This window comes from Oncorhynchus kisutch, linkage group LG21 (assembly GCF_002021735.2).
Source record: "Oncorhynchus kisutch isolate 150728-3 linkage group LG21, Okis_V2, whole genome shotgun sequence".
Lineage (NCBI taxonomy): Eukaryota > Metazoa > Chordata > Actinopteri > Salmoniformes > Salmonidae > Oncorhynchus > Oncorhynchus kisutch.
This window is the reverse complement of record NC_034194.2, coordinates 22,854,332-22,880,204: the sequence shown is the minus strand read 5'-3', so window position 1 is coordinate 22,880,204 and position 25,873 is coordinate 22,854,332. Positions and strand designations below refer to the sequence as shown.

Sequence of the window (25,873 nt, the reverse complement as noted above, 5' to 3'; positions counted from 1 at the left end):
GCGCTGACATAAGTGGATGCACGTGGCATTTCGGCAAATATGGAGAAGGAAAAGAAACGACTAAGTCGAAGTTGTAACACACATCTACTGTCTTATTGGCTAGCATGGGCTCACCTGCCTCCCATCTGAGGACGTGCGTTTCCTTTGTTATAGAACATATTTGTCAGGACTGGTCGTATTTGCGTTATTTAGAATTATGAAAATGCATGGTTGCACATAGCTAGCTTAGATAATATATTGTAATGGTGTTATGCATGTCCACTATTTGCAAGTCGTAACTAACGTTAATAAAAAAGTAAACATTGTCAACCACGCTACTGAATCCACCCTTTTTTTTCTCCGCCTTTGTCACTATAAACAGTCTGTCTGTAATGACATCAGCTGTTAGTGTTGTCTTGTGTGGACCTTGTCCCGTCAGCGTAGATAACTCCAGTTTTGCAGACAGCATAAATTCATGCAGACAGACAACAGACTCCGGTTGCATCCATAGTCATCGGGAAATCTCAGTTTTGCTGCATCACTGCCAGGAACACGTTAAGCAAGAAAAGAAGGATTCAGAAAAGTGGGTAACGTTAAGTAGCTAGCTTTAGCATGACTGAACTAACTACGAAATATATTGACTAGCTACATAACTAGCTCTCATTATAAACCCAACAAGCTAGCTAACGGTTAATTGAAAGGTAGATTAGAGCTAAATTAGCTAGCAATTTTTTGTTGTTGTGTTGCTGTTGTAATAACATATCATGTATCTATTCATCAACACTGTTTAACTTTGTCTTACGTTAGATCTCTTTTGTCTACCGATATCGAAAGGCTCAATGTTGGCTGTTTAATTTCTGCTGCACCTGTTACAGACATCGATATGCAGTTATTGTAAAGTCCATAACGTTAACTAGTTTTGGCCGGTGTTGACCGTCGTCGTAAATTATATTATTTATTATAGTTATTTGTTCTTAACTGACTTGCCTAGTTAAATAACATAAAAGTTCAAGGTTTTCAGAGATTCCCTGGTTGCCTTCTCTGTTAATCGAATCTGTTCTTCAAATCAAATTTTATTTGTCACATACACATGGTTAGCAGGTGTTAATGCGAGTGTACCGAAATGCTTGTGCTTCTAGTTCCGACAATGCAGTAATAACCAACGAGTAATCTAACGAGTAATTCCACAACTAGAAATGCCACCCTTGTGGGGCCCCCAGTGTTGAGGATCAGCGGGTTGGAGATGTTGTTACCTACCCTCACCACCTGGGGGCGGCCCGTCAGGAAGTCCAGTACCCAGTTGATGAGGTTTAACGGCAGTTGGCATAAATGTTGCATTACTGCCACCTACTAGACTGGAGTATACCTCCCTTATACTTTCTCCCCCCTCAAAAAAAAAGAGTAAATAAACAAACACCCCATCACCTAACCCTACACTTACTTAACTCCACCACCCTACTCTACTATTTCAATCGGTCTAGTCCTACCTCAGTCCAAAAGCCTGAAAGGATAGACACACCCACTCAGCACACCCTATAACTCTTTTGACCTCAACTCTCCTACACCCAAATACCTCTCTGCAGTTGCCACCACAACCTCAATTTTCTGCGACCTAAGTTCCATCCCTGCAGTACAGTTGATAACCATTGCTATAAACACTAAAAATCCCATCTTACTGTAGCATACGACAACTTCTGCACTACTCTAACCCTGGAAACCCCAACCTGCCTCTCTCGTACGGACGCCATGGGCAAGCCTACAATTAACACATACCACTACTTTCCCCAATGCTACACATTCCTTTGTCTCATGCCCTTCTGCACACTTCTCACACCTAGGAACCTCCCCCATACACACTGCTGCCACATGCCCATGTGCTTGACACCTGTAACAATGAAATGTATTCTGCACAAAAGCTTGTATGGGATAACATATACAGTACCAGTCAAAGTTTGGACACTCCTACTCATTCCAGGGTTTTTCTCTATTTGTGGAATAAAAGTGAAGACATCAAACTATGAAATAACACATGGAATCATCATGTAGTAACCAACAAAGTGTTAAACAAATCTAAATATATCTTATATTTGAGATTCTTCAAAGTAGCCACCCTTTGCCTTGATGACAGCTTTGCAGTCAAAACATCACTTTTGTCAGGCAAAGACTCAACATCAAAACTCAAAAGAACAGACAATGACTCTTCTGTTTCACCGCTCACGCCACCCTGTCTGCGTCACACCAAATGACGAGCATCACAAACAGAGAATCTTCCCCTTCAGTTGGTCAACTTTCACATTTACTGCTACCCCAGTAATCACTTCTTGAGAGCAAAACAATTCACATCTCTTGTCCCCATTTGTTTTAACACGGAGAACCTGCTCCATCTGACCAGCAGAAACACAAACAATTATCACAAGACCACTTCTGGTTCCCCTCACTGATTCCACAGCACCCAACTCTGGTGTCACCCACACTGAAACCTCAAATGGATCAGCCAAAAGGCAAGAGTCCACTTTACTTGTCACAGACTCATTTTTATCTCAAATCAAATTTTATTGTTCACATAGCAATGTTAATGCAAGTGTAGCGAAATGCTTGTGACCAATGCTCGGTGCAAGCCTTGGGCTTCGAGAACTTCACTACACCTACCACCTCTGATACTTTGCCCTCACTCACTCAAATGTTTCCTCCTGTCTTTGAGCCGGTGTACAGCTCACTCTGCTTATACTTTCAGACATTTCTTATTTATTACACAATCTCCCTTTTTTTCTGCCATTTTTTTACAGATTCAAGCTCACCCTCTGACCTCCTGTCTTTCTCCCTCCATTCCTCCTCCGTAATCCAAGTACATGTCTCCTTATGATAATGCTACAATTCTACTGACTTGCATCTTGTTCTTGCCCTCTCAAGGGATGCCATTTTCCATCAACCCCTCAACCTGATTTTCTCAGTTGCTATTCTGTTAACGTTACATGCCACTCCTTACCTTTGACATAAGGAGTGGATTGCTGGTTAAAGAATAATTCAGAGAAGCCCGTTTTAGAAATGCAGTTGCTCAGAGTTACTACAAGCCATTTGCCAAGGTTGTAATTGTGAGCTGTTGCAGTGATTCACCCTAGTCAAGTTATTTTATTTTTTATTTTACTTGACAAGTCAGTTAAGAACAAATTCTTATTTTCAATGATGGCCTAGGAACAGTGGGTTAACTGCCTGTTCAGGAGCAGAACGACAGATGTTTTACCTTGTCAGCTCGGGGATTCGATCTTGCAACATTTCGGTTACTAGTCCAACGCTCGAACCACTAGGCTACCTGCTGCCCGTACCTAAACTCCTCCATGGAATAAAGCGCAGACCCGTTTTTGAAATAAACCTCTGACTCCAAGTCACTACGCAGGCGATGCTTCGAAAATTCTTAAACCCTTATCGTGTACTTGTTTGTACGCTTTTTGTCTGCTGAAATCCATACTTTATAAGTATTTGGATATGTAGGCCTACGTAATCAGAGATTCAATTGGCACATGCGCTCATTTGCCAAATGCTCATTCGATATGCTTTCAGCTCTACACTTAAGCTGATGGGCTTGTGGCATTAGCTATCACTCAGCTTGTTCTAACAGTCTGGTGGAGTCATTTGCTTGCTATTTGGTACACTGCTGCAGCCAACGCAGTTACTCAGATAATTCTCTTCATTCATTTCTCTCCTCCCTTAGGATAAGGAAGAGTGCCGTGCGAAGAGGAAAGGAGCGGAGAAGGGATAGTCTTCAAGTTCTGCTCAGTGTGTATGTGTTGGGGTGCATGAAGCTGTAGACCACTGCACTGATGGAGAAGAGGGAGAGGAAGCCTGGATACTTTTCCAGGTAAATGAAAGTTGTTTCTGTGTTTAGGCCAAATTGTTTTAGTGTTGTGTTTTCCGAGACGGCCTGTGTTACCAGGATGCGGCAACTATGTTTTCCTTCACTGTGTGCACAGCGTGACAGCACTGACTGACCTCCCATTATGCCATTGTTTGTCACGTTGTGTTCAATTACATTTGTATTAGTCGCAAACACATTTAGCAGATGTTTTTGCGGGTGTAGAGAAATGTTTGTGTTCCTAGCTCCAACAGTGCAGTTATATCTAGCAATTCATAACAGTACACACACCTAAAAGTAAAATAATTGAATTAAGGAATATATAAATATTAGGATGAGCAATGTCGGAGTCTGGAGTATAACTGTATGTATTTAATGGTAGGTATAGACAGTATGTGGATAGAATATGTATATCTTAAAAATATGTAGGATAGAATAGTATATGTACAGAAATAGTTGATTAGGATAGGCCTATAATACAGTATATAAATATGAAATGGGTAAAACAGTGTAAGCATTATTAAAGTGACCCGAGTTCCATATCTATGTACATAGGGCAGTATATCTGTAGAATACATAGGATAGAATTGTGTGTGTATTATATATATTATTACACACAGTACCAGTCAAATGTTTGGACACCTACACATTTAAGCGTTTTTCTTTATTTGTACTATTTTCTACGTTGTAGAATAATAGTGATGACAGCAACACTATGAAATAGACCGTGTTAAACAAATCAGAATATATTTTTGATTATTTGAAGTAGCCACCCTTTGCCTTGATGACAGCTTTGCACACTCTTGGCATTCTCTCAACCAGCTTCACCTGGAATGCTTTTCCAACAGTCTTAAAGGAGTTTCAACATATGCTGAGCACTTGTTGGCTGCTTTTCCTTCACTCTGCGGTCCAACGCATCCCAAACCATCTCAATTGGGTTGAGGTCTGGTGATTATGGAGGCCAGGTCATCTAATGCAGCACTTCATCACTTTCATTCTTGGTCAAATAGCCCTTACATAGCCTGGAGGTGTGTTGGGTCATGTTCCTGTTGTAAAACAAATGATAGTCCCACTAAGCGCAAACCAGGTGGAATGGCATATCGCTGCAGAATGCTGTGGTTACAATGCTGGTTAAGTGTGCCTTGAATTCTAAATCAATCACCAGCAGTGTCACGGGCAAAGCACCATCACACCTCCTCCATGCTTCACGGTGGGAACCACACATGCGGAGATCATCCGTTCACCTGCTCTTCATCTCACAAAGACAGAGCGAACCAAACATCTAATTTGTACCAAAAAGACAGACCAAAAGACAGATTAACACCGGTCTAATGTCCATTGCTTGTGTTTCTTGGCCCAAGCAAGTTTATTTTTATCGGTGTCCTTTAGTAGCGGTTTCTTTGTAGCAATTCGACCATGAAGGCCTGATTGACGCAGTCTCCTCTGAACAGTTGATGTTGAGATGTCTGTTATTTGAACTCTGAAGAATTTATTTGGGCTGCAATTTCTGAAGCTGGTAACTAATGAACTTATCCTCTGCAGCAGAGGTAACTCTGGGTCTTCCTATCCTGTGGCGGTCCTCATGAGAGCCAGTTTCATCATAGCGCTTGATGGTTTTTGTTCCGGATTGTCTTAAAGTAATGATGGACTGTCGTTTCTCTTTGCTTATTTGAGCTGTTCTTGCCATTATATGGACTTGGTATTTTACCAAATGGGGATATTTTCTGTATTCCACCTCTAACTTGTCACAACACAACTGATTGGCTCAAACGCATTTTGAAGGAAAGAAATTCCACAAATGAACTTTTAACAAGGCACACCTGTTAATTGACATGTATTCCAGGTGACTACCTCATGAATCTGGTTGAGCGAATGCCAAGAGTGTGCAAAGCTGTCAAGGTGAAGGGTGGCTACTTTGAAAAACCTAAAATATATTTGGATGTGTTTAACACTATTTTTGGTTACTACATGATTCCATATGTGTTATTTCATAGTGTTGATGTCTTCACTATTATTCTACAATGTAGAAAATAGTAAAAATAAAGAATGAGTGAATGAGTGTGTGTCCAAACCTTTGACTGGTACTGTATACACACTAGAGGTCAACCGATTACTCGGAATGGCAGAATAATTAGGGCCGATTTCAAGTTTTCATAACAATCGGAAATCAGACCTCTCCTTATCTTGCGCACTGTCTACTTGTTCTCTGTCTGCGTACTCTGACTGACGTTGTGAACACGGAGTAGTGCTCTGTAGTCATCTGGTCCTCATTATACTGGGTACACCTGATACTTGCACTGATGCAGTGGAGTCATCCGTCAATGCTCACACACAGACAAGCGGACTGGGATGCTGTGCACATTCAAATTGGATTTCTGCATCATGGTGAAATATGACACCCATACACACAGTTGAAGTCGGAGGTTTACATACACTTAGGTTGGAGTCATTAACTCGGTTTTTCAACCCCTCCACAAATTTCTTGTTAACAAACTATAGTTTTGGCAAGTCGGTTAGGACATCTACTTTGTGCATGATACAAGTAATTTTCCCAACAATTGTTTACAGACCGACTGCTCTATTTTCACTTAGGGGTGTTCTCACTTTTGTTGCAAGCGGTTTAGACATTAATGGCTGTGTTGAGTTATTTTGAGGGGACAGCAAATTTACACTGTTATACAAGCTGTACACGCACTACTTTACAATGTAGCAAAGTGTCATTTCTTCAGTGTTGTCACATGAAAAGATATACTCAAATATTTACAAAAATGTGAGGGATGTACTCACTTTTGTGATATACTGTATATATTATTAAACCTGCATATTTAGTTAAAAGAAATCCAGGTTAGCAGGCAATATTAAACTGGGGAAATTGTCACTTCTCTTGCGTTCATTGCATGCAGAGTCAGGGTATATGCAACAGTTTGGGCCGCCTGGCTCGTTGTGAACTAATTTGCCAGAATTTTACGTAATTATAACATTGAAGGTTGTGCAATGTAACAGGAATATTTAGACTTATGTATGCCACCCGTTAGATAAAATACGGAACGGTTCTGTATTTCACTGAAAGAATAAACATTTTGTTTTTGAAATGATAGTTTCCGGATTTGACCATATTAATGACCTAAGGCTCGTATTTCTGTGTTATATTATAAGTAAGTATATGATTTGATATTCGATAGAGCAGTCTGACTGAGCGGTGGTAGGCAGCAACAGGCTCTTAAGCATTCAATCAAACTGCACTTTCGTGCGTTTGCCAGCGTCTCTTCGCTGTGCATTGAGCTGTTTGACTTCAAGCCTATCAACTCCCGAGCTAGTTAGCGGGGTGCGCACTAAAAGCGTTTCAATCGGTGACGTCACTCGTTCTGAGACCTTGAAGTAGTTGTTCCCCTTGCTCTGCAATGGCCGCTGCTTTTGTGGAGCGATGGATGACGATGCTTCGAGGGTGGCTGTTGTCGATGTGTTCCTGGTTTGAGCCCAGGTAGGGGCGAGGTGAGGGACGGAAGCGATACTGTTACGCTGGCAATACTAAAGTGCCTATAAGAATAGTCAAAGGTATATGAAATACAAATGGTATAGAGAGAAATAGTACTATAATTCCTAAAATAACTACAACCTAAAACTTCTTACCTGGGAATATTGAAGACTCATGTTAAAAGGAACCACCAGCTTTCTGATGTTCTGAGCAAGGAACTTAAACGTTAGCTATTTTACATGGCACATATTGCACTTTTACTTCTCCAACACTTTGTTTTTGCAATATTTAAACCAAATTGAACATGTTTGATTATTTATTTGAGGCTACATTTATTTTATTGATGTATTATGTTAAACTATAAGTGTTCATTCAGTATTGTTGTAATTGTCATTATTACAAATAAATACATTAAAAAAATCGGCTGATTAATCGGTATCGGCTTTTTTTGGCCCTTCAATAATCCGTATCGGCGTTGAAAAATCATAATCGGTCGACCTCTAATGTAAACATCTGACCCACTGGGAATGTGATGAAAGAATTAAAAGCTGAAATAAATTATTCTCTCTACTATTATTCTGACATTTCACATTCTTGAAATAAAGTGGTGATCCTAACTGACCTAAGACGGGGAATTTTTACTCCGATTAAACGTCAGGAATTGTGAAACTAGGTTTAAATGTATTTGGCTAAGGGATGTGTGTGTATATATACTTCTGACTTCAACTGTACATAGTCTCAAGTGCAGTCTGACAACACGTTGATAGGTGCACTCGTTACATCCCTCTGCTGTGTCTCCGAGATGCATCCCATACCTTTTAGACTAGAGCTAGGCTAATAACCTCAGTATTGCATGGAGAGGAGACTGTATAGCCTGAGGAGCGGGAACATGGAGGGAGGAAGGACCTCTTGTTTCTTTTGACCACACCGCCTCAGCTAGCATCTCCTGCTCTCCCTCTCTTCCTGTCCAATGAGCAGGGTGCAAAGGCCATTCAGGATTGTGGAGTGCTTGCGATCGTAAGAGGCACTGTGAAATGGCTGCCTGTTATGTCACCAAATTTTGTCATATGGCCTCCAGGACTTGGACAGTCACATGATGGCCCAAAAGCCGGTCCTGGTTGATTTGACATTATTACTATTGTTTATAACGTGTTTTTTTAAAAATCCCTGTAAGTAGCTGAAGCATGAGGATCCCAGTAGTAATAATGGAAGCATGAGGAACCCAGTAGTAATAATGGAAGCACGAGAAACCCAGTAGTAATAATGGAAGCGCGAGGAACCCGGTAGTAATAATGGAAGCGCGAGGAACCCGGTAGTAATAATGGAAGCGCGAGGAACCCGGTAGTAATAATGGAAGCGCGAGGAACCCGGTAGTAATAATGGAAGCGCGAGGAACCCGGTAGTAATAATGGAAGCGCGAGGAACCCGGTAGTAATAATGGAAGCGCGAGGAACCCGGTAGTAATAATGGAAGCGCGAGGAACCCGGTAGTAGTAATGGAAGCGCGAGGAACCCGGTAGTAGTAATGGAAGCGCGAGGAACCCGGTAGTAATAATGGAAGCGCGAGGAACCCGGTAGTAATAATGGAAGCGCGAGGAACCCGGTAGTAATAATGGAAGCGCGAGGAACCCGGTAGTAGTAATGGATGCACGAGAGCCTGGCTCTGTCTGTCCTGTCGCTATTGTTTTTGGAAGAGTTGTTTTGCATTATCTGTGGTTGTGCTTGAGTGGGTACACCGGCAGGCCAAACATTTCTCTGTAACCAGGATAGAGAAAAAGGAAGAGTGGGACAAAATGGTAGAGCGCCGAAGGAAATCTATACATTCCGCTTGTGGAAATGTCTCTGTGTGAAACAGGATGGTGGTCTGGCATTTTGCTGGTGAAATCCTGAAACGTTTACTAGATGTCGGTTGCTCTGCAGTATCCGTAATTGCAGAGAAGCTATTAATAAAAGATCAGCGCTGTATCCTTTTGTCTCGTGTCTCCAAATGTATTGATCCACTGCCCAGTGCTCCTCCATTAGAGATGCTCTCTATCTCTCAGCTTCTTCATTTGCACACATCCTTTGTCTGTACAGCATTGGTTTTCCTTGAATGTTGACTTCCCTATCTCATCTCTCTCTTTCCAACTTTCTATACTGTGCCTATACTGCCTGGGCCTTGTTTACAACCTGTTTCAGTCAGTCCCATAGGCCTAGCACTATCCCTGTGTACACTGGGTGACTAGCTTTGTTCTAGCTTCACCTGTTAATGAACCTAGGCGGGGGTGGAAGATGCCATGACGTCATCGCCTGACCTATCAATGGTTAATCAGGGAAAAGGGGAGCAGAGAGGGAGGTAGAGAGAGTGAGCAAGCAAAATAAATCAAATGTTTATAAGCCTGAGTAAACAAATTGCCCTCTTTGTCCATAACCTCAGGCTGAAGAGGCGGAGACAGCTCAAGCAGAGCCAATCAGGGAAGGCAGTGGCTGAGCAGAACCGGTTGGATTTGTCCGCAAAGATGCCCGTCATCTCCTGCCCAGACCCTGCTTTTTCTGAACCCCTGGAGAGGATTAAACCTAACCTGCCTGGAGTCTCAGGTAAAACTCAGTCACACACAGGAACTTTCCCTAGGCACTGAGGCACATGACCCCCTGTTATGAACAGAGGGTCAGAATGATCATCTTATCAAGGAAGTTTCATAACTGACTAGATTCTCTTCTGTTTTTAGTTTTGGCAGTTGTTTTTGGCAGCTTTTAGGACAATGGGATGAATATCCTCAGCTCTCCCTTCAGATGCCTGTGGTTGGATGGAGGAATAGCCAGTTGGCAGGTGTAATTTTCCATGTTTTGCAATATTGCATACCACATTATCATGATAACATTAGAAGTGTGCTGCATAAGAAGGAGTAACTAATATACATCAATCATTTTTGAACCTATATTACTGTCACAAGTAGCCTAATTAGTGTCTTTATTCAACACTAATATATCTAATCGAATGTTGTTTTAATCTAACAGTATTTCTGTCAGTGTTGTTTTTGAACTAAAATGGCAGTCTCCTTCAATGGCCAACAGGTCTTCTATAGCTAGTCTAGGCCTTGACCTGTAACTTGTTAGTCACATTTTAAAAAAAGCGTAAAAAAAACAAACTCTGAAAGCTCAAGTCACTAGTCAAAAAATAAATAAATCATTGTATGATGCAAGAAACCACTTTACAATGCATTACGATCATTTTTACCATAGAGAATCAGACCAACATGTAGGCTCCACTCTTTGCATATTCAAGCCTGTCTCAAAATATAACACTGCCCCTTTAAAGCTATCCTGAAGGATGGCTGGTCACCCTTGGTAGCCTGTAAAATATTACAATTACAACCAAATACTTTTTTTGTATTTTTATAAAATAATGAAGGGCGTAAAAAATATCTAGGACGGTTCAAAACACTCTGGGACTGTGACGACAGTCAAAATTCATAGACTGCATATACAGTGGGGCAAAAAAGTATTTAGTCAGCCACCAATTGTGCAAGTTCTCCCACTTAAAAAGATGAGAGGCCTGTAATTTTCATCATAGGTACACTTCAACTATGCCAGACAAACTGAGCATTTTTTTCTCTCCAGAAAATCACATTGTAGGATTTTTAATTCATTTATTTGCAAATTATGGTGGAAAATAAGTATTTGGTCAATAACAAAAGTTTCTCAATACTTTGTTATATACCCTTTGTTGGCAATGACAGAGGTCAAATGTTTTCTGTAAGTCTTCACATTGTTTTCACACACTGTTGCTGGTATTTTGGCCCATTCCTCCATGCAGATCTCCTCTAGAGCAGTGATGTTTTGGGGCTGTTGCTGGGCAACACGGACTTTCAACTCCCTCCAAAGATTTTTTATGGGGTTGAGATCTGGAGAGTGGCTAGGCCACTCCAGGACCTTGAAATGCTTCTTACGAAGCCACTCCTTCGTTGCTCGGGCGGTGTGTTTGGGATCATTAAAATGCTCAAAGACCCAGCCACGTTTCATCTTCAATGCCCTTGCTGATGGAAGGAGGTTTTCGCTCAAAATCTCAAGATACATGGCCCCATAAATTCTTTCCTTTACACGGATCAGTCGTCCTGGTCCCTTTGCAGAAAAACAGCCCCAAAGCATGATGGTTCCACCCCCATGCTTCACAGTAGGTATGGTGTTCTTTGGATGCAACTCAGCATTCTTTGTCCTTCAAACACTACGAGTTGAGTTTTTACCAAAAGGTTCTATTTTGGTTTCATCTGACCATATGACATTCTCCCAATCTTCTTCTGGATCATCCAAATGCTCTCTAGCAAACTTCAGACGGGCCTGGACATGTACTGGCTTAAGCAGGGGGACACGTCTGGCACTGCAGGATTTGAGTCCCTGGTGGTGTAGTGTGTTACTGATGGTAGGCTTTGTTACTTTGGTTCCAGCTCTCTGCAGGTCATTCACTAGGTCCCTCCGTGTGGTTCTGGGATTTTTGCCCACCGTTCTTGTGATCATTTTGAGCCCACGGGGTGAGATCTTGCGTGGAGCCCCAGATCGAGGGAGATTATCAGTGGTCTTGTATGTCTTCCATTTCCTAATAATTGCTCCCACAGTTGATTTCTTCAAACCAAGCTGCTTACCTATTGCAGATTAAGTCTTCCCAGCCTGGTGCAGGTCTACAATTTTGTTTCTGGTGTACTTTGACAGGGAAATGTAGACCTCCACAGGTCTGGTTCATCCTTGGGAGCAATTTCCAAATGCCTGAATGTACCACGTTCATCTGTACAAACAATAGTACGCAAGTATAAACACCATGGGACCACGTAGCCGTCATACCGCTCAGGAAGGAGACTCGTTCTGTCTCCTAGAGATGAACATACTTTGGTGCGAAAAGTGCAAATCCATCCCAGAACAACAGCATAGGACCTTGTGAAGATGCTGGAGGAAACAGGTACAAAAGTATCTATATCCACAGTATAACGAGTCCTGTATCGACACAACCTGAAAGGCTGTTCAGCAAGAAAGAAGCCACTGCTCCAAAACCGCCATAATAAAGCCAGACAACGGTTTGCAGCTGCACATGGGGACAAAGATTGTACTTTTTTGGCGATAAGTCCTTTGGTCTGATGAAACAAAAATGAAACTGTTTACCCATTATGACCATCGTTATGTTTGGAGGAAAAGGGGGGGGGCTTGCAAGCAGAATAACACCATCCCAACTGTGAAGCACAGGGCTGGCAGCATCATTTTGTGGGGGTGCTTTGCTGCAGGAGGGACTGGTGCACATCACAAAATAGATGGCTTCATGAGGATGGAAAATTATGTGGATATATTGAAGCAACATCTCAAGACATCAGTCTTGGTCGCAAATGGAGTCTTCCAAATGGACACTGACCCCAAGCATACTTCCAAACTTGTGGCAAAATGGCTTAAGGACTACAGTCAAGGTATTGGAGTGGCCATCACAAAGCCCTGACCTCAATCCTATAGAAAATTTGTGGGCAGAACTGAGAAAGCGTGTGTGAGCAAGTAGGCCTACAAACCTGATTCAGTTACACCAGCTCTGTCAGGAGGAAAGTCCAACTTGTTGTGGGAAGCTTGTGGAAGGCTACCCAAAAAGTTTGATCCAAGTTAAACAATTTAAGGCAATTTAAACTTCTGACCCACCTGGTATGTGATGAAAGAAATAAAAGCTGAAATCATTCTCTCTCCTTTTGTTTGACATTTCACATTCTTAAAATAAGTTGTTGATTCTAACTGACCTAAGACAGGGAATTTTTACTAGGATTCAATGTCAGGAATTGTGAAACCAGAGTTGAAATGTATTTGGCTAAGGTGTATGTAAACTTCAACTGTATATATTGTATAAGCAGTGAGTCTGATGCAACCGATCAGACCTTTTTAGCTACATGCTAATTTTCCAAAATGCAATTAGCGGTTAAACACTGTTCTCAAAAGCGCACCACTTGTGCAAGTGGTTTCACATGACAGAGATGAAAATATCCTTTAGAAATTTAAGAAAGGGGGAGATCTGAAGATATATCAACTAGCATGGGATACTAATATGACTAGGATTGTGTCTATGGCTTCTAGATGACAAAGTTGATTTGAAAACTAAAAGAACATGAGGATAATGCTGGTTTTAATGGCATATGAAAGGCTTATAAAAAATTCCCTAAACATTTCTATGGTTGTATTTTGGCTAGGATACTTTGAAAAATGTAAGACATTCAGTTTTTTTTTTGTTTTTGTTTATGGTTAAACAATTTTGTTACTGCTGACCATCTCTGCTCAGATTCAAGGTGGGTGATGTGTCGACCGATTTAATGGGACTGGCCCGATTTAATTAGGGACGATATCAAGTTTTCATAACAATCTGAAATCAGTATTTTTGAACACCGATTTGGCTTTTTATTTTTTTTATTTTTTACACCTTTTATTTAACTAGGCAAGTCAGTTGTGCAACGTAACGGGAATATGTAGAGTTATGGATGCCACCCGTTAGATAAAATACGGAACGGTTCCGTATTTCACTGAAATAATAAGCGTTTCAAACATCACTTGCTCTGAGACTTGGAGTAGTTGTTCCCCTTGCTCTGCATGGGTAACGCTGCTTCGAGGGTAGCTGTTGTCGACGTGTTCCTGGTTCGAGCCCAGGTAGGAGCGAGGAGAGGGACGGATGCTATACTGTTACACTGGCAATACTAAAGTGCCTATAAGAACATCCAATAGTCAAAGTTATATGAAATACAAATGGTATAGAGAGATTTATAGGACTATGTTAACTACAACCTAAAACCTTTTACCTTGGAATATTGAAGTCTCATGTTAAAAGGAACCAACTTTCATATGTTCTGAGCAAGGAACTTAAACGTTAGCTTTTTTTTACATGGCACATATTGCACTTTTACTTTGTTTTTGCATTATTTAAACCAAATTGAACATGTTTGATTATTTATTTGAGGCTAAATGGATTTTTATTGATGTATTATATTAAGTTAAAATAAGTGTTCATTCAGTATTGTTGTAATTGTCATTATTACAAATACTTTTTTTTTTAAATCAGCCGTTTCATCGGTATCGGCTCTTTTTGGTCCTCCAATCGGTATCGGCGTTGAAAAATCATATTCGTCGACCTCTAGTGATGTGCGGTGCGCAACAGGCACTGTCCTGTCCGGTCTTGTGACAATTTGAAAGTATTCAGACCCCTTCACTTTTCCCACACTTTGTTACGTTACAGCCTTATTCTAAAATGGATTAAATAAAAACATGTCTTCATCAATCTACACACAATACCCCATAATGACGAATTGCAAACAGGTTTTGAAAATGTTTGCACATTTTATTAAAACTAAAACATATTTACATAAGTATTCAATCTCTTTGCTATGGGACTCGAAATTGAGCTCAAGTGCATCCTGTTTCCATTGATCATCCTTGTTAATTCTACAACTTGATTGGAGTCCACCTGTTGTAAATTCAATTGATTGGACATTATTTGGAAAGGCACACACCTGTCTCTATAAGGTCCCACAGTTGACAGAGATTGTCAGAGCAATAACTAAGCCACGAGGTCGACAGAATTGTCTGTAGAGCTCCGAGATAGGATTCTGTCGTGGCACAGATCTGGGGAAGGGTACCAAAACATTTCTGCAGCATGGAAGGTCCCAAAGAACAGTGGCCTCCATCATTCTTAAATGGAAGAAGTTTGGACGACTCTTCCTAGAGCTGGCCGCCCGGCCAAACTGAGCACTCTGGTGAGAAGGGCCAGGGTCAGGGAGGTGACCAAGAATCCTAAGATCACTCTGACAGAGCTCCAGGGTTCCTCTGTGGAGATGGTTGTCCTTCTGGAAGGTTCTCCCATCTCTGCAGCACTCCACCAATCAGGCCTTTATGGTAGTGGCCAGACTGAAGCCACTCTAAAGTAAAAGGCACATGGCAGCCCGCTTGGAGTTTGCCGAAAGGCACCTTGAGTGGCCCAGCCAGAACTTGAACCCAATCGAACATATCTGGAGAGACCTGAAGATGGCTTTGCAGCGACGCTTCCCATCCAACCTGACAGAGCTTGAGTCGATCTACAGAGAAGAATGGGAGAAACCCCCCAAATACAGGTGTGCCACGCTTGCAGCGTCAAACGCAAGAAGACTCCAGGCTAATCGCTGCCAAAGGTGGTTCAACAAAGTACTAAGTAAATGGTCTGAATGCATATGTAAATGTCATATTTTAGATATTTTTTTTGTTGAATAAATTTGCTGTTTTAGTGTGTGGGGGGTGTAGTCAATTTTAAATACGGTTGTAATGTAACAAAGTGGAAAAAGTGAAGGCTGAATACTTTCCAAATGCACTATATTGATGTAATTAAAAGTCTCATTAAAGTTTGACTACATATACTTCACCTTCCTCATGTCATGTCATCTGTTTGGACATGAGGCTGTAGCCAATATGCATATCACCTACACTTTGACATGTAGGACTTTTTTATTTGTGTACATGAAAAATAGATTTTAATGTTACGCCAATGTTGATCCAATTCTGATTGGAGTAATGGTTTGATATAGTTTTTCGGACAATTTACTGTAAATCTATTTTTGTCAGAACAATTTTTTTTCTTGTCCCAGATGAGCGTTGTTGTCGAGGCCTGTAGTCTGTAAAGCTTAGAGACCTTTCATTAACCCCGTGTTAATCTACTAGCCACAGTACTGTCAGTACCAGGCCAGCTGTGTAAACTGCTGTCAGTAATCTAATTAAACCCGGTAATTTTTCTCTCCAGCCCAGTGTGGTCATCTAGACAAAAGAACCCACATAACCCTGACAGACAACTCACTGAAGGACAGACGGATATCTGTGTTATTGCTGTGTCTGTCTGTCTTCTCCAAGCCTGGTTATAAAGGATTCAAGCTAAGGCCTTTTACCGTGTGCAGCCTTTTAATTTAGAAGGTTGTTGCATATTGGCTTTACAAACAATGAAATTCAATCAGAACAGATATCCCCATAATCCTAGGTATGCAGTTACTGACCAATGAGTCTATTCAGTCCTATACGGCATTCACTCAGAGCTACAACAGGACACAGAAAGAAAACAAACATATCTTATGACTATTTCTTGATCTGATAAAGCTACCAGTCACTATGCAGTAGTGAATAAGTGACAGCTCTGTACAGAGCTGTACAGTGACCCACGGCTGGACTCCTCACAGCTGTACAATGCTGAGTCATCCCTCCACTGTTTCTGTAGGAGCTGGAGTAGAGGACATAGTGGGAGGGTGTTTTTAATAAACTGTCTCTGGCAATTAGTGAGAGATTCCAATATAGCTCAATTTTAAAGCACTATTGTGTTTGTGCATACATGCTTTTGTTTCTGATTGAGCTGCTCTAAGGCGGTCATCTCTATACAGTGTCAGTGACCTGTGGCTGTCTTTCAGATGGCAACAGGAGCAGCCAGGCCAAGAGAGAGAAGAGGCCCCCCGGGACAGTGGAGTATACCGTTAGTACAGGCTGCCTCCGTGATGCCTCACTAACTCCACTCTCTCACACTACAACTCCCATAAACCCATGGGGTTCTGACTTCAAAGACTCTAGCTTAGGAAAGCAATGTGGACAATAAACCTCAAACATTTTCTTCAGAAAATACAGGGGTGTATTCATTACGTCTAGCAATGGAAACCGTTTTCCATTTTTTTAAAGAGCCAAATGGAAGCAAACTGAGTGAACGAACAGAGGGACCTACCTGAATTTGTACAATAGAAACTAATTTTCATGGCAAAATGTTTTCCGTTTTGGAGTAAACAGTTTCTGTTGCAAAATGTTTTGCGACAAAATCGGCTAATGAAGACACCCCAGTTGTATGCTTTGCAAGATTTCTGTAGATTTAGTCTCATGCTCCATTTTGCTTTGGGTAGGTTGATACTTTTGGTAATCAAAAATAACCAAGGATTTAACTTCATGTTACAGGTGGGACTCCAGGAATCTCTAAGCAGCATTGCTCTGAAGTTTAACATCACCCCGAACAAACTGGTGCAGCTCAACCGTCTCTTCTGCCGTAGTATCTATCCTGGACAGGTGAGGTTTTAGCACATTACACACCACTTCATGCTGTAAATCCTGGCTAACATGCCTGTATTTCACCCTTGCAGAAGCTGTTTGTTCCTGACGTGGGCCAATCGGGTGCCGACTCTCAGTCTGTGCGTTCTTCTGACCCCGCCTTCCCCAGCGGCCTATCAGAGAAGGTGTTACAGGTAAGTCAGTTCTCCTTTTTAAGATGACCCATACTAAAGTAATCTTTGATCCTGGTTCTGTGCTTGTCCCTGCTGCCTGGCGATATGTTTCAGGATGGAGACTCCAGCGGCAGGTCAGTAAGACCATTACGACGGGGGCTATCGCCCCCGTCCGAGGACGAGAGCCCCGCCACGGTCAAGTTCATTAAGATGAGCTGCAAGTACTTTACTGATGGAATGGTAAGTGGCCAAACCGTAGGCCATTTTGCATTAAAGACCACCACAGCAGACTCAAACTGATGTATTTTATTGTCTCCCAGGGTGTGGTGGGAGGGGTGATGATCGTGACGCCCAACAACATCATGTTTGACCCTCACAAGTCTGACCCCCTGGTGATTGAGCACGGCTGTGAGGAGTACGGCCTGCTCTGCCCCATGGAGGAGGTGGTGTCTGTGGCCCTCTACGACGACATCTCCCACATGAAGCTCAAGGACGCGTTGCCGTTGTAAGAACCCACCCTGCCATCTTGAGAAGCTCTTTCACACTGTCCATCTTTCCCTATTTAAACTAGCCCTTTTAGCTCTTTCTTGGTCTTATCTTAACCTTGCTTTTCTTACTGACTCTTCAAGCGTCACACTTTTTCTTCTTGTTATTTCTACCTCTTTCTGCACTCCTCTCTCTCTCACTTGTTCTCTCTCCTCCCTCTCTGAGGTGGAAACTGATTTCCGGTACCAGATTCTAAGGGCAGTCGACTCGGATTCGTTTTTGTCTTTAGTTTTTGAATAATCTATTTTATTTTGAACTAGTTCATTGTCTATTGTAGTATTATTTTGCCTTTTGAAATCCCTTTTTATTTCTGTTCTGTTTTTCAGTTGCATGTTTATTTAATTATTTTTATTTTCCCATCCTGCTTTGTGGTGTGCCCCCTGACACTATACAGAGACCCACCCCAGGATCTGTGTCCTCTGTACAGGCCCGGGGAGTGGGAGGAGCTGCCCTCAGAGCGCGACCTTAACCCCTTTAGCCGCTACGAGGCGCTGGACCCCAAACGACCCATCGTCCTGGACGACATCAACTCTGCCCTGTCAGAGACTGGTATGACTGGGAGATAACACATAATGACTTGTATTGGATCAGGGTGAATCATGGCAAATCAAAATGAATCATTATACACGTCAAGTTCAAAACAAATTAGCTTGTGCATAATAATAATTTAGCAGTATTTTGATCCATGTGGTCAATTTAATAAAACAGCATGGTTTCTTTATATCTCAGTCATAGCGAGAGCAGAGTGTGATCCAGCGGACAAGTCTCCATCAGATGAGTGTTTCACAGAGCTGGAGCTTCCATTGAAATGGAGCGCAGAGGAACTGAAGAGCGGATCCAGACCACCTGCCAGTGCTACAAGCTCGGACCAGCAAGGAGAGCCTCCAGGATCTAATACCCCTAAACGGGCAAAGTCCCAGGACCAGTCCCCCTCTGACTCAGTCCCACTGACCTCGCAGAGAGGGGAGGAGGAGGATGAAGGACTGGTACAGAACAGATCCATTGAGGACATGACAGAATCACTGCCCGTCTCATCAGAGACTGAGAAAGACGGTGAACTCTTGAAGGAGAAGCCTGCTAGCCTAGCCACAGGCCAAGGCCAAGACGACAACTCTACAGGGCAACTAGTGAACAGTGTTAGCATTAGAGAACAATCAGAATCCGCAATGGACCAAAACAGGAAGCTGAGCTTCAGTGAGACTGCTGAGTCTCCAGGAAAATGTATTTCTTGGGAACCCAGCCCTGCAGGCGAGCTGCAGAACGGACCAATGATAGAGGGGCTGAGTGAAGAAGAGAAGCGGAAGAGGAGCAACAAAGCGGAAGTGAAGTCCTGGCTGCTGGAGCGGATGCAGGCGCCCATCCAAAGTGAGTGTTCACAAACACTTCAAGCATTTTGTGTCGTTTCTTGTATTGCATTGTTTCAAATTTGTCAAAAATCTCTGCAGACACGCTTCTGTCCACGGAGAGGAAGAGTAAGACCCCTCCCATGTTCCTTTGCCTCAAGGTGGGCAAGCCCATGAGGAAGTCCTTCGTCTTTAGCCGGTCATCCAGCCCCGCTCACACGAGAGGAAAGCAGCCGGAATACTGGTTTGCTGTGCCCCAGGAGAGGTGAGAGGTCAACCAATGAGACCACGGCCAGAACCTCGATGACAACTGGTGTGTGTTCACAATTTTATAAACTTTCAATAAATATTCTGAAACATAAAAGTGTGGTGTGTTTCAGGGTGGACCACCTATATGCGTTTTTTGTCCAATGGTCTCCTGACGTGTACGGTAAGGTGGCCAGGGAGCAGGGCTTCGTGGTCGTGGAGAAGGACGAGCTCAACATGATCGATAACTTCTTCAGTGACCCCGTGACCCCTCACAGCTGGGAGGTGAGTTCAAACGGCATGATCCCTCGGATGAGTGCATTTTGACTGGGATGTTATGTTAACATTGTGGTCAAGTATTTTGTGGTTGTGTGTGGACCAAGCTGTCTTCAATGTTTGGACTATGAGTTTTATTGGTTAAGTATGTTTTGACTGTATGGTTAAGGTATCTAACAGTACATGGTTGTGTTCGTAGATCATCACCATCAACGAGGCGACGCGCAGGCAGACTTTTGGTAGTTACGAAGGGGAGGAGCCTTCGGGGGATCTACTGCCCATGCTCAGTGACCCTAGCACTCTGTTACAGGACACACACATAGAGAAGGTACACACACGCCATGACTCAACAACACTTTCAATCAAGAAAACAAACATGTGACTTCACCTACACAACCTATGCAGAAATGCACATCGACACACACTTCCCAGAATTTGTTTTTCTCTCTCCCCACAGCTTGCGTGTCGGCTGCCGGCGCGGGTGCAGGGGTATCCATGGAGACTGGCTTACAGTACGGCAGAACACGGGACCAGCTTAAAGACCCTGTACAGGAGCCTATTGGATGTGGACAGCCCTGTGCTACTGGTCATCAAAGACATGGACAACCAGGTACACAAACACTGACAATGGTGCCCAATTTGTATTGGAACCTTGAGTTTAAAAAAATTCTCTCCCCCCCATTAGTTGTTTGGGGGATACTCTACCCATCCTTTCAGAGTAAGTGAGCATTGCTATGGCACGGGAGAGACCTTCCTCTTCAGCTTCTGCCCTGAGATCAAGGTCAGACATAGTCATATTATACTCTGTGTGTTATCCTTCTAGCCATGTTCAAGTGTAATGCTTTATATGAGCTGAATGCCATTGCTTTGCTCCCTGACTTCCAATGTGTTGCTTTTCCTTTGCTCAGATGTACCGCTGGACTGGGGAGAACTCCTACTTTGTTAAAGGCAACATAGATTCTCTTCAGATGGGAGGAGGAGGGTGAGTGTATTTGAATATATGTGATTGAGCAATGTGAGGAAGCGTGCAACTGGCATGCAGAAATGTCCACCAGACTGTTGGCAGATAATTCAATGTTCATTTCATTACCATAAGCCACCTCATTTGTTTTTGAGAATTTGGCAGTACGTCCAACCGGCCTCACAACTGCAGACCACATGTTTGGCTTCATGTGGGCGAGCGGTCTGCAGTGACCCATGGTAGCGGTGGGGTTACGGTATGGGCAGGAGTAAGCTACAGTAAACGAACACAATTGCAATTTGAATGCACAGAGATACCATGACGAGATCCTGAGGCCCATTGTCATGCCGTTCATCCGCTGCCATCACATATTTTGACGTAAACAACAGCGTGTTCCAGTTCCTGTCAATATCCAGAAACTTCGCACAGCCATTGAAGAGGAGTGGGACAACATTCCTCAGGCCACAATCAACAGCCTGATCAACTCTATGTGAAGGAGATGCTGCGTGAGGCAAATGGGGGTCATACCAGATACTGACTGGTGTTCTGATCCACGCCCCTACCTTTTTAGAAACAAAAAAATGCATCTGTGACTAACAGATACATATGTTTTCCCAGTTATGTGCAATCCATCGATTAGGGCCTAATCAATTTATTTCAATTGACTGATTTCCTTATATGAATTGTAATTCAGTAAAATCTTTGGAATTGTTGCGTTTATTTTTGTTCATACAAAACTCGTTTTTGACTGCACTGGGCCTTATAAGAATGACAACAAATGGCAGCTTATATACACAAAAGCTCTGGTGATCAGGTTAGGAAATGGCAGGACAGGTATTTTGATGTCTGTGTATCACCTGAAATAGCTAGCCTATTAAATTATAGGCTGTGGCTACTAAGTTTTAGCCCCCGCCCCTACGGAAACCTCTTTCTGAAAGCTAAGGATCCAGATCATGTTCTGCGCATGTTATTTTATGCACACTATGTAGCTACTGCTCACACTCCACCTCCCTTTACGTTTCCCTCTTTACTCACCCTCTTCTGAACCATGATGATGTAGCCCATTTCTGCCTCATATTTCTGTACGCAGCGTTGTGCCCTTGCTGTCATGCTTTGCTTGACAAAAAGCCATGTAAGCATCTTTGTGTGACCTGCTCTCTGTTGAAGTCAACTTGTAGTTTCCATGTCGTTGTGAGTTTGTCTGACCTTTTTTCCTGTCTCGCTCCCTAGAGGTCAGATAGGGCTGTGGGTGGACGCTGACCTGTACCACGGCACCACCTCCAGCTGTGCCACCTTCCACAACCAGCCCCTCGCCACCCAGAAGGACTTCACCATCCACAGTGTGGAGGTCTGGGCCTTCGAGTAGCCTCCCTCCACCTCCAGTCTCCGCCAAACCACACCCACACTTGTGGGAACCTAGACCTAGCTTCAACGCCCACCCCTTTATCAGAATGCGGAGCTGACGATTTCAGATGGTGTATGTCATGGTTTATGCCAGCCGGGTTTGATGTGGTTGGAACCTGGTTTGTCCTGAGTGTGGCGGAGGTGTGAACAGCTGTGGCTGGTGTATTTCCCTTTTTCTCTATTTGCTGCCCTAAGGTTCTCGCATGCTTCCTAGTCGAAATGTGGCGCGCTGGTTTACGCATTTATTATGACAAGATTTTGTGGTGTTTGGCAGGGTTTTTTCCAGTTGTTCACACACATTTGTTTTCTTGAGACAAGTTTAAGTTCACTAGCTGAAGTCTACTCGCCTTTGTCAGTGATTGGTCAAAAGTAGGGATTCTTCAATGAAGTGTGTCATTCAACGAGAGACAACTTTTCATGCACATTTATTCACTTAAAATACTGCACCAAACATCTTAGCTAGATGTAAAATTGCGTGACGAAGACCTCGGCAAAAACTAAAAATAACTACACATTTGTTAATTTTTCTGATTTATTTAAACTATTTTGAGGAAGTGTTTATTGACTATGTTGCTACGGCGTCTCAAGAGGGACAAAACATAATATTGCCGCTTTTTTTCTTCATTTTCAAGCAGTCATTTAAGGGAGTATGTGAGGCACAGATGTGCGTCTAGCTGAGTTCTGCTAGGAGCAGACCGAATCTAGTATGCAGGCACCTTTTTATACCTACCACGCCACAGCTATCCCAGCATGCAGCCTGCCTGCAGAACTCAACTTCTACCCACTCGGAAGGGGAGAAGTAGAGTGACTCAAGTTCCTGGAGGATCAGAGGCGATTCTGATGCAATTGTCCTTTCTAATGAAATCCGTCATAGGTGACTGTAAACCACAATATTAAAACAATTCATTGTGAGATTTTTGTATTAGGGAAGTGTCTAATAGTGGGTACAATGCCCATCAAAAGGGAATAAGGCATCTGGTGAATTGAATAAACAACCATCAATTCTCGCCAATCAGATTGCTCCTTTTTGTTATCAACCAGAATAATCTGATTTCCCTGAGATATTAGGAACTGATGTGAAAGGGAAGAAGTTTTAGGTAGTGCTTTTGAGACTCATTTCTCTAACACACACATTTGCCCCAAACCCACTTTAAATATAGGAGTAATTGTTTACAAAGAGAAGAGGTTTGCATTCACTGAAGGTTGTATTGTTCTCATGTCTCCAGTCCTATATAGACTGAATGAGAATGTTGCATTTCATGACCCTCGCTTTCCAAAACAACTGCCCACTAAGGGAACATACAGTGCATTCGGAAAGTATTCCGTCCCCTTCTCTTTTTCCACATTTTGTTATGTTACAGCCTTGTTCTAAAATGGATTAAAAAATTGTTTTTATTCCCCATCAATCTACACTCAATACCCCATAATGAAAAGGCAAAAACTGATTTAGACATTTTTGCAAATGTGTGTGTGTGTGTGTGTGTGTGTGTGTGTGTGTGTGTGTGTGTGTGTGTGTGTGTGTGTGTGTGTGTGTGTGTGTGTGTGTGTGTGTGTGTGTGTGTGTGTGTGTGTGTGTATGTGTGTATGTATGTGTATATATATATATATATATATATATAAAAAAACTGAACTATGGCATTTATGTAAGTATTCAGACCCTTTACTCAGTACTGTGTTGAAGCACAGGGTCGCTGCATAGCTATTTTCAGGTCAATCTTGGTTTCACCAGACCAGAGAATCTTGTTTCTCATGGTCTGAGAATCCTTTGGGTGCCTTTTGGCAGATTTCAAGCGGGCTGTCATGTGCTTCCGTCTGGCCACTCTACCATAAAGGCCTGATTGTGCTGCAGAGATGGTTGATGGTTCTCCCATCTCCATAGAGGAACTCCAGAGCTCTGTTAGTGACCATCACATTCTTGGTCACCTCCCTGACCAAGGCCCTACAGTTTCGCTGGGCAGCCAGCTCTAGGAAGAGTATTGGTGGTTCCAATCTTCTTCTATTTAAGAATGATGGAGGCTATAGTGTTCTTGGGGACCTTCAATGCTGCAGAAATGTTTTGTTACCCTTCCTCAGATTTGTGCCTCAACACAATCCTGTCTCGGAGCTCTACGGACAATTCCTTCAACCTCATGGCTTTGTTTTTGCTCTGACATGCACGGTTATCTGTGGGACCTTATATAGACAGGTGTGTGCTTTCCAAAGGGTCTGAATGCTTAAGGTATTTAAGTTTTTTTTATTTGTAATACATTTGCAAACATTTCTGAATCTTTATTATTGGGGGGGGGGGGGGGGGGTGTAGTGAGGAAAAACATTAATTGAATCAATTTTAGAGTAAGGCTGTAATGCAACTAAATGTGGAAAAAGGGAAGAGGTCTGAAATACTTTCAGAATGTACTGTAAAGAGGACGTTTTTGTAATGAACAAATGTTTTATTATACTTGATCTGTTTTGTTTGTTTCATCATATAGAATTGTATGTTTTTTTGTTTTGCATTTCAATTTTCTGTTTTGTTTTAAAGGAAGTCCCGTCATCGGCCACAAGGTTGATAAATTCCAAGCAGGAAATAGATTGAAGGTTCTCAAGGCAGTATTAGTCTGTCACATCTCTGACCAACTGTACCTTCTCTTGGTTTTGTATGCGTTTCGGTAAGTAGGGTGATTTGCTACAGAGTGTGAGGGTTTAGTCCATTGAGACAAGGGAAGTAGGGAGGGATGTCGTTTTGCGCTGCAGGCTTGTGGGACAGTTCAATAACTCGAGGTGATTGGTCTTGTCTGTGGAATTAACATCAATCACTATTGTCACTTTCTACCACTACGACAGGGAAGGATGGGTCACCACTTGTATTTTATTTGGGAAAGAAAGGGATATACCTTTTTATTTCTCAACACGTTCTGTTGATCTCGTGCAACTGAGGGTTCCTTTTTATTTTCCAAACCGATGTCGATAAAGGGAGTGTTAATTTCTGTCTCTAGTTACTGTAAGATGACTAGGCCTACTGCATGATATGACTACTGTAACTGTTGAACCTGTTCCTGCGTTCCCACTATCCACAATCCTTACAGGTATGGCTTTGTTTTATGTATTTTGTCATATAGATGTTGCGTGTTCTTCTCATTGTGAATGTTTCCAGTGTTTTATTTCCTGTGAATCCAAAAACCATAGTATCATATGTGAATACCACCAAGGATGTATTTATTCTATTGTTGCCACGTTTAAAACGAAATAAACAAATAATAGCGTTACATGCTGAGAATTGTTTCCCCCCCCCCACTTGCTTACTTGTCCAAGGTTGGCTTGCTTACTTACTGTCTTATGTGGGCTACATAGGCAAATGCAACTTGTGTATTTATCCCATAGGCTAGTAAGTAAAGCTGACTCAATTTTGACAAGTAGTTTAGGATTTAACTGAGTAAATTGCTCAACATCTACGGTCATGACTAGAAGGGATCCAGCATTTGGCAAGTTAACATCAGAAGTAGAAACATTTAGCATTTTAGCTAACCCTTTTCCTGACCTTAACCTAATTATCCTAACCTGCTACGAAAATTAAAATCTGACATTAATTTGACAAAAGATGCATCCCTTCTAGCCATGACCAGGG

The 25,873-nt window shown here is 42.4% G+C and overlaps 1 protein-coding gene across 2 annotated transcripts; it reads left to right on the top strand.

Annotated features, from left to right (window-relative positions):
- The first annotated feature begins 226 nt into the window (after positions 1-226).
- Positions 227-25,514, top strand: LOC109866653 (nuclear receptor coactivator 7). Of its 2 annotated transcripts, none has more exons than XM_020455432.2 (17): positions 227-562; positions 3,689-3,835; positions 9,720-9,880; positions 16,705-16,766; positions 17,234-17,341; positions 17,416-17,517; positions 17,611-17,736; positions 17,817-18,001; positions 18,470-18,591; positions 18,772-19,407; positions 19,488-19,650; positions 19,766-19,916; positions 20,107-20,235; positions 20,365-20,517; positions 20,593-20,688; positions 20,816-20,889; positions 22,099-25,514. In XM_020455432.2, the coding sequence occupies exons 2-17, from the start codon at positions 3,798-3,800 to the stop codon at positions 22,232-22,234; spliced, it is 2,442 nt and encodes an 813-aa protein (XP_020311021.1). In that variant the 5' UTR covers positions 227-562; positions 3,689-3,797; the 3' UTR covers positions 22,235-25,514. The 2 variants fall into 2 exon arrangements, with proteins under 2 accessions (XP_020311021.1, XP_020311020.1); XM_020455431.2 differs by having other exon boundaries at positions 18,437-18,591.
- The last annotated feature ends 359 nt before the right edge of the window (positions 25,515-25,873 follow it).

Bases quoted from the DNA above. Each gene is read 5' to 3' on its own strand.
- LOC109866653 (XM_020455431.2), top strand. From the start codon at position 3,798: ATGGAGAAGAGGGAGAGGAAGCCTGGATACTTTTCCAG. The intron at 3,836-9,719 runs GTAAATGAAAGT...CCATAACCTCAG, and splicing joins AAGCCTGGATACTTTTCCAG to GCTGAAGAGGCGGAGACAGC. The intron at 17,518-17,610 runs GTAAGTCAGTTC...GATATGTTTCAG, and splicing joins TATCAGAGAAGGTGTTACAG to GATGGAGACTCCAGCGGCAG.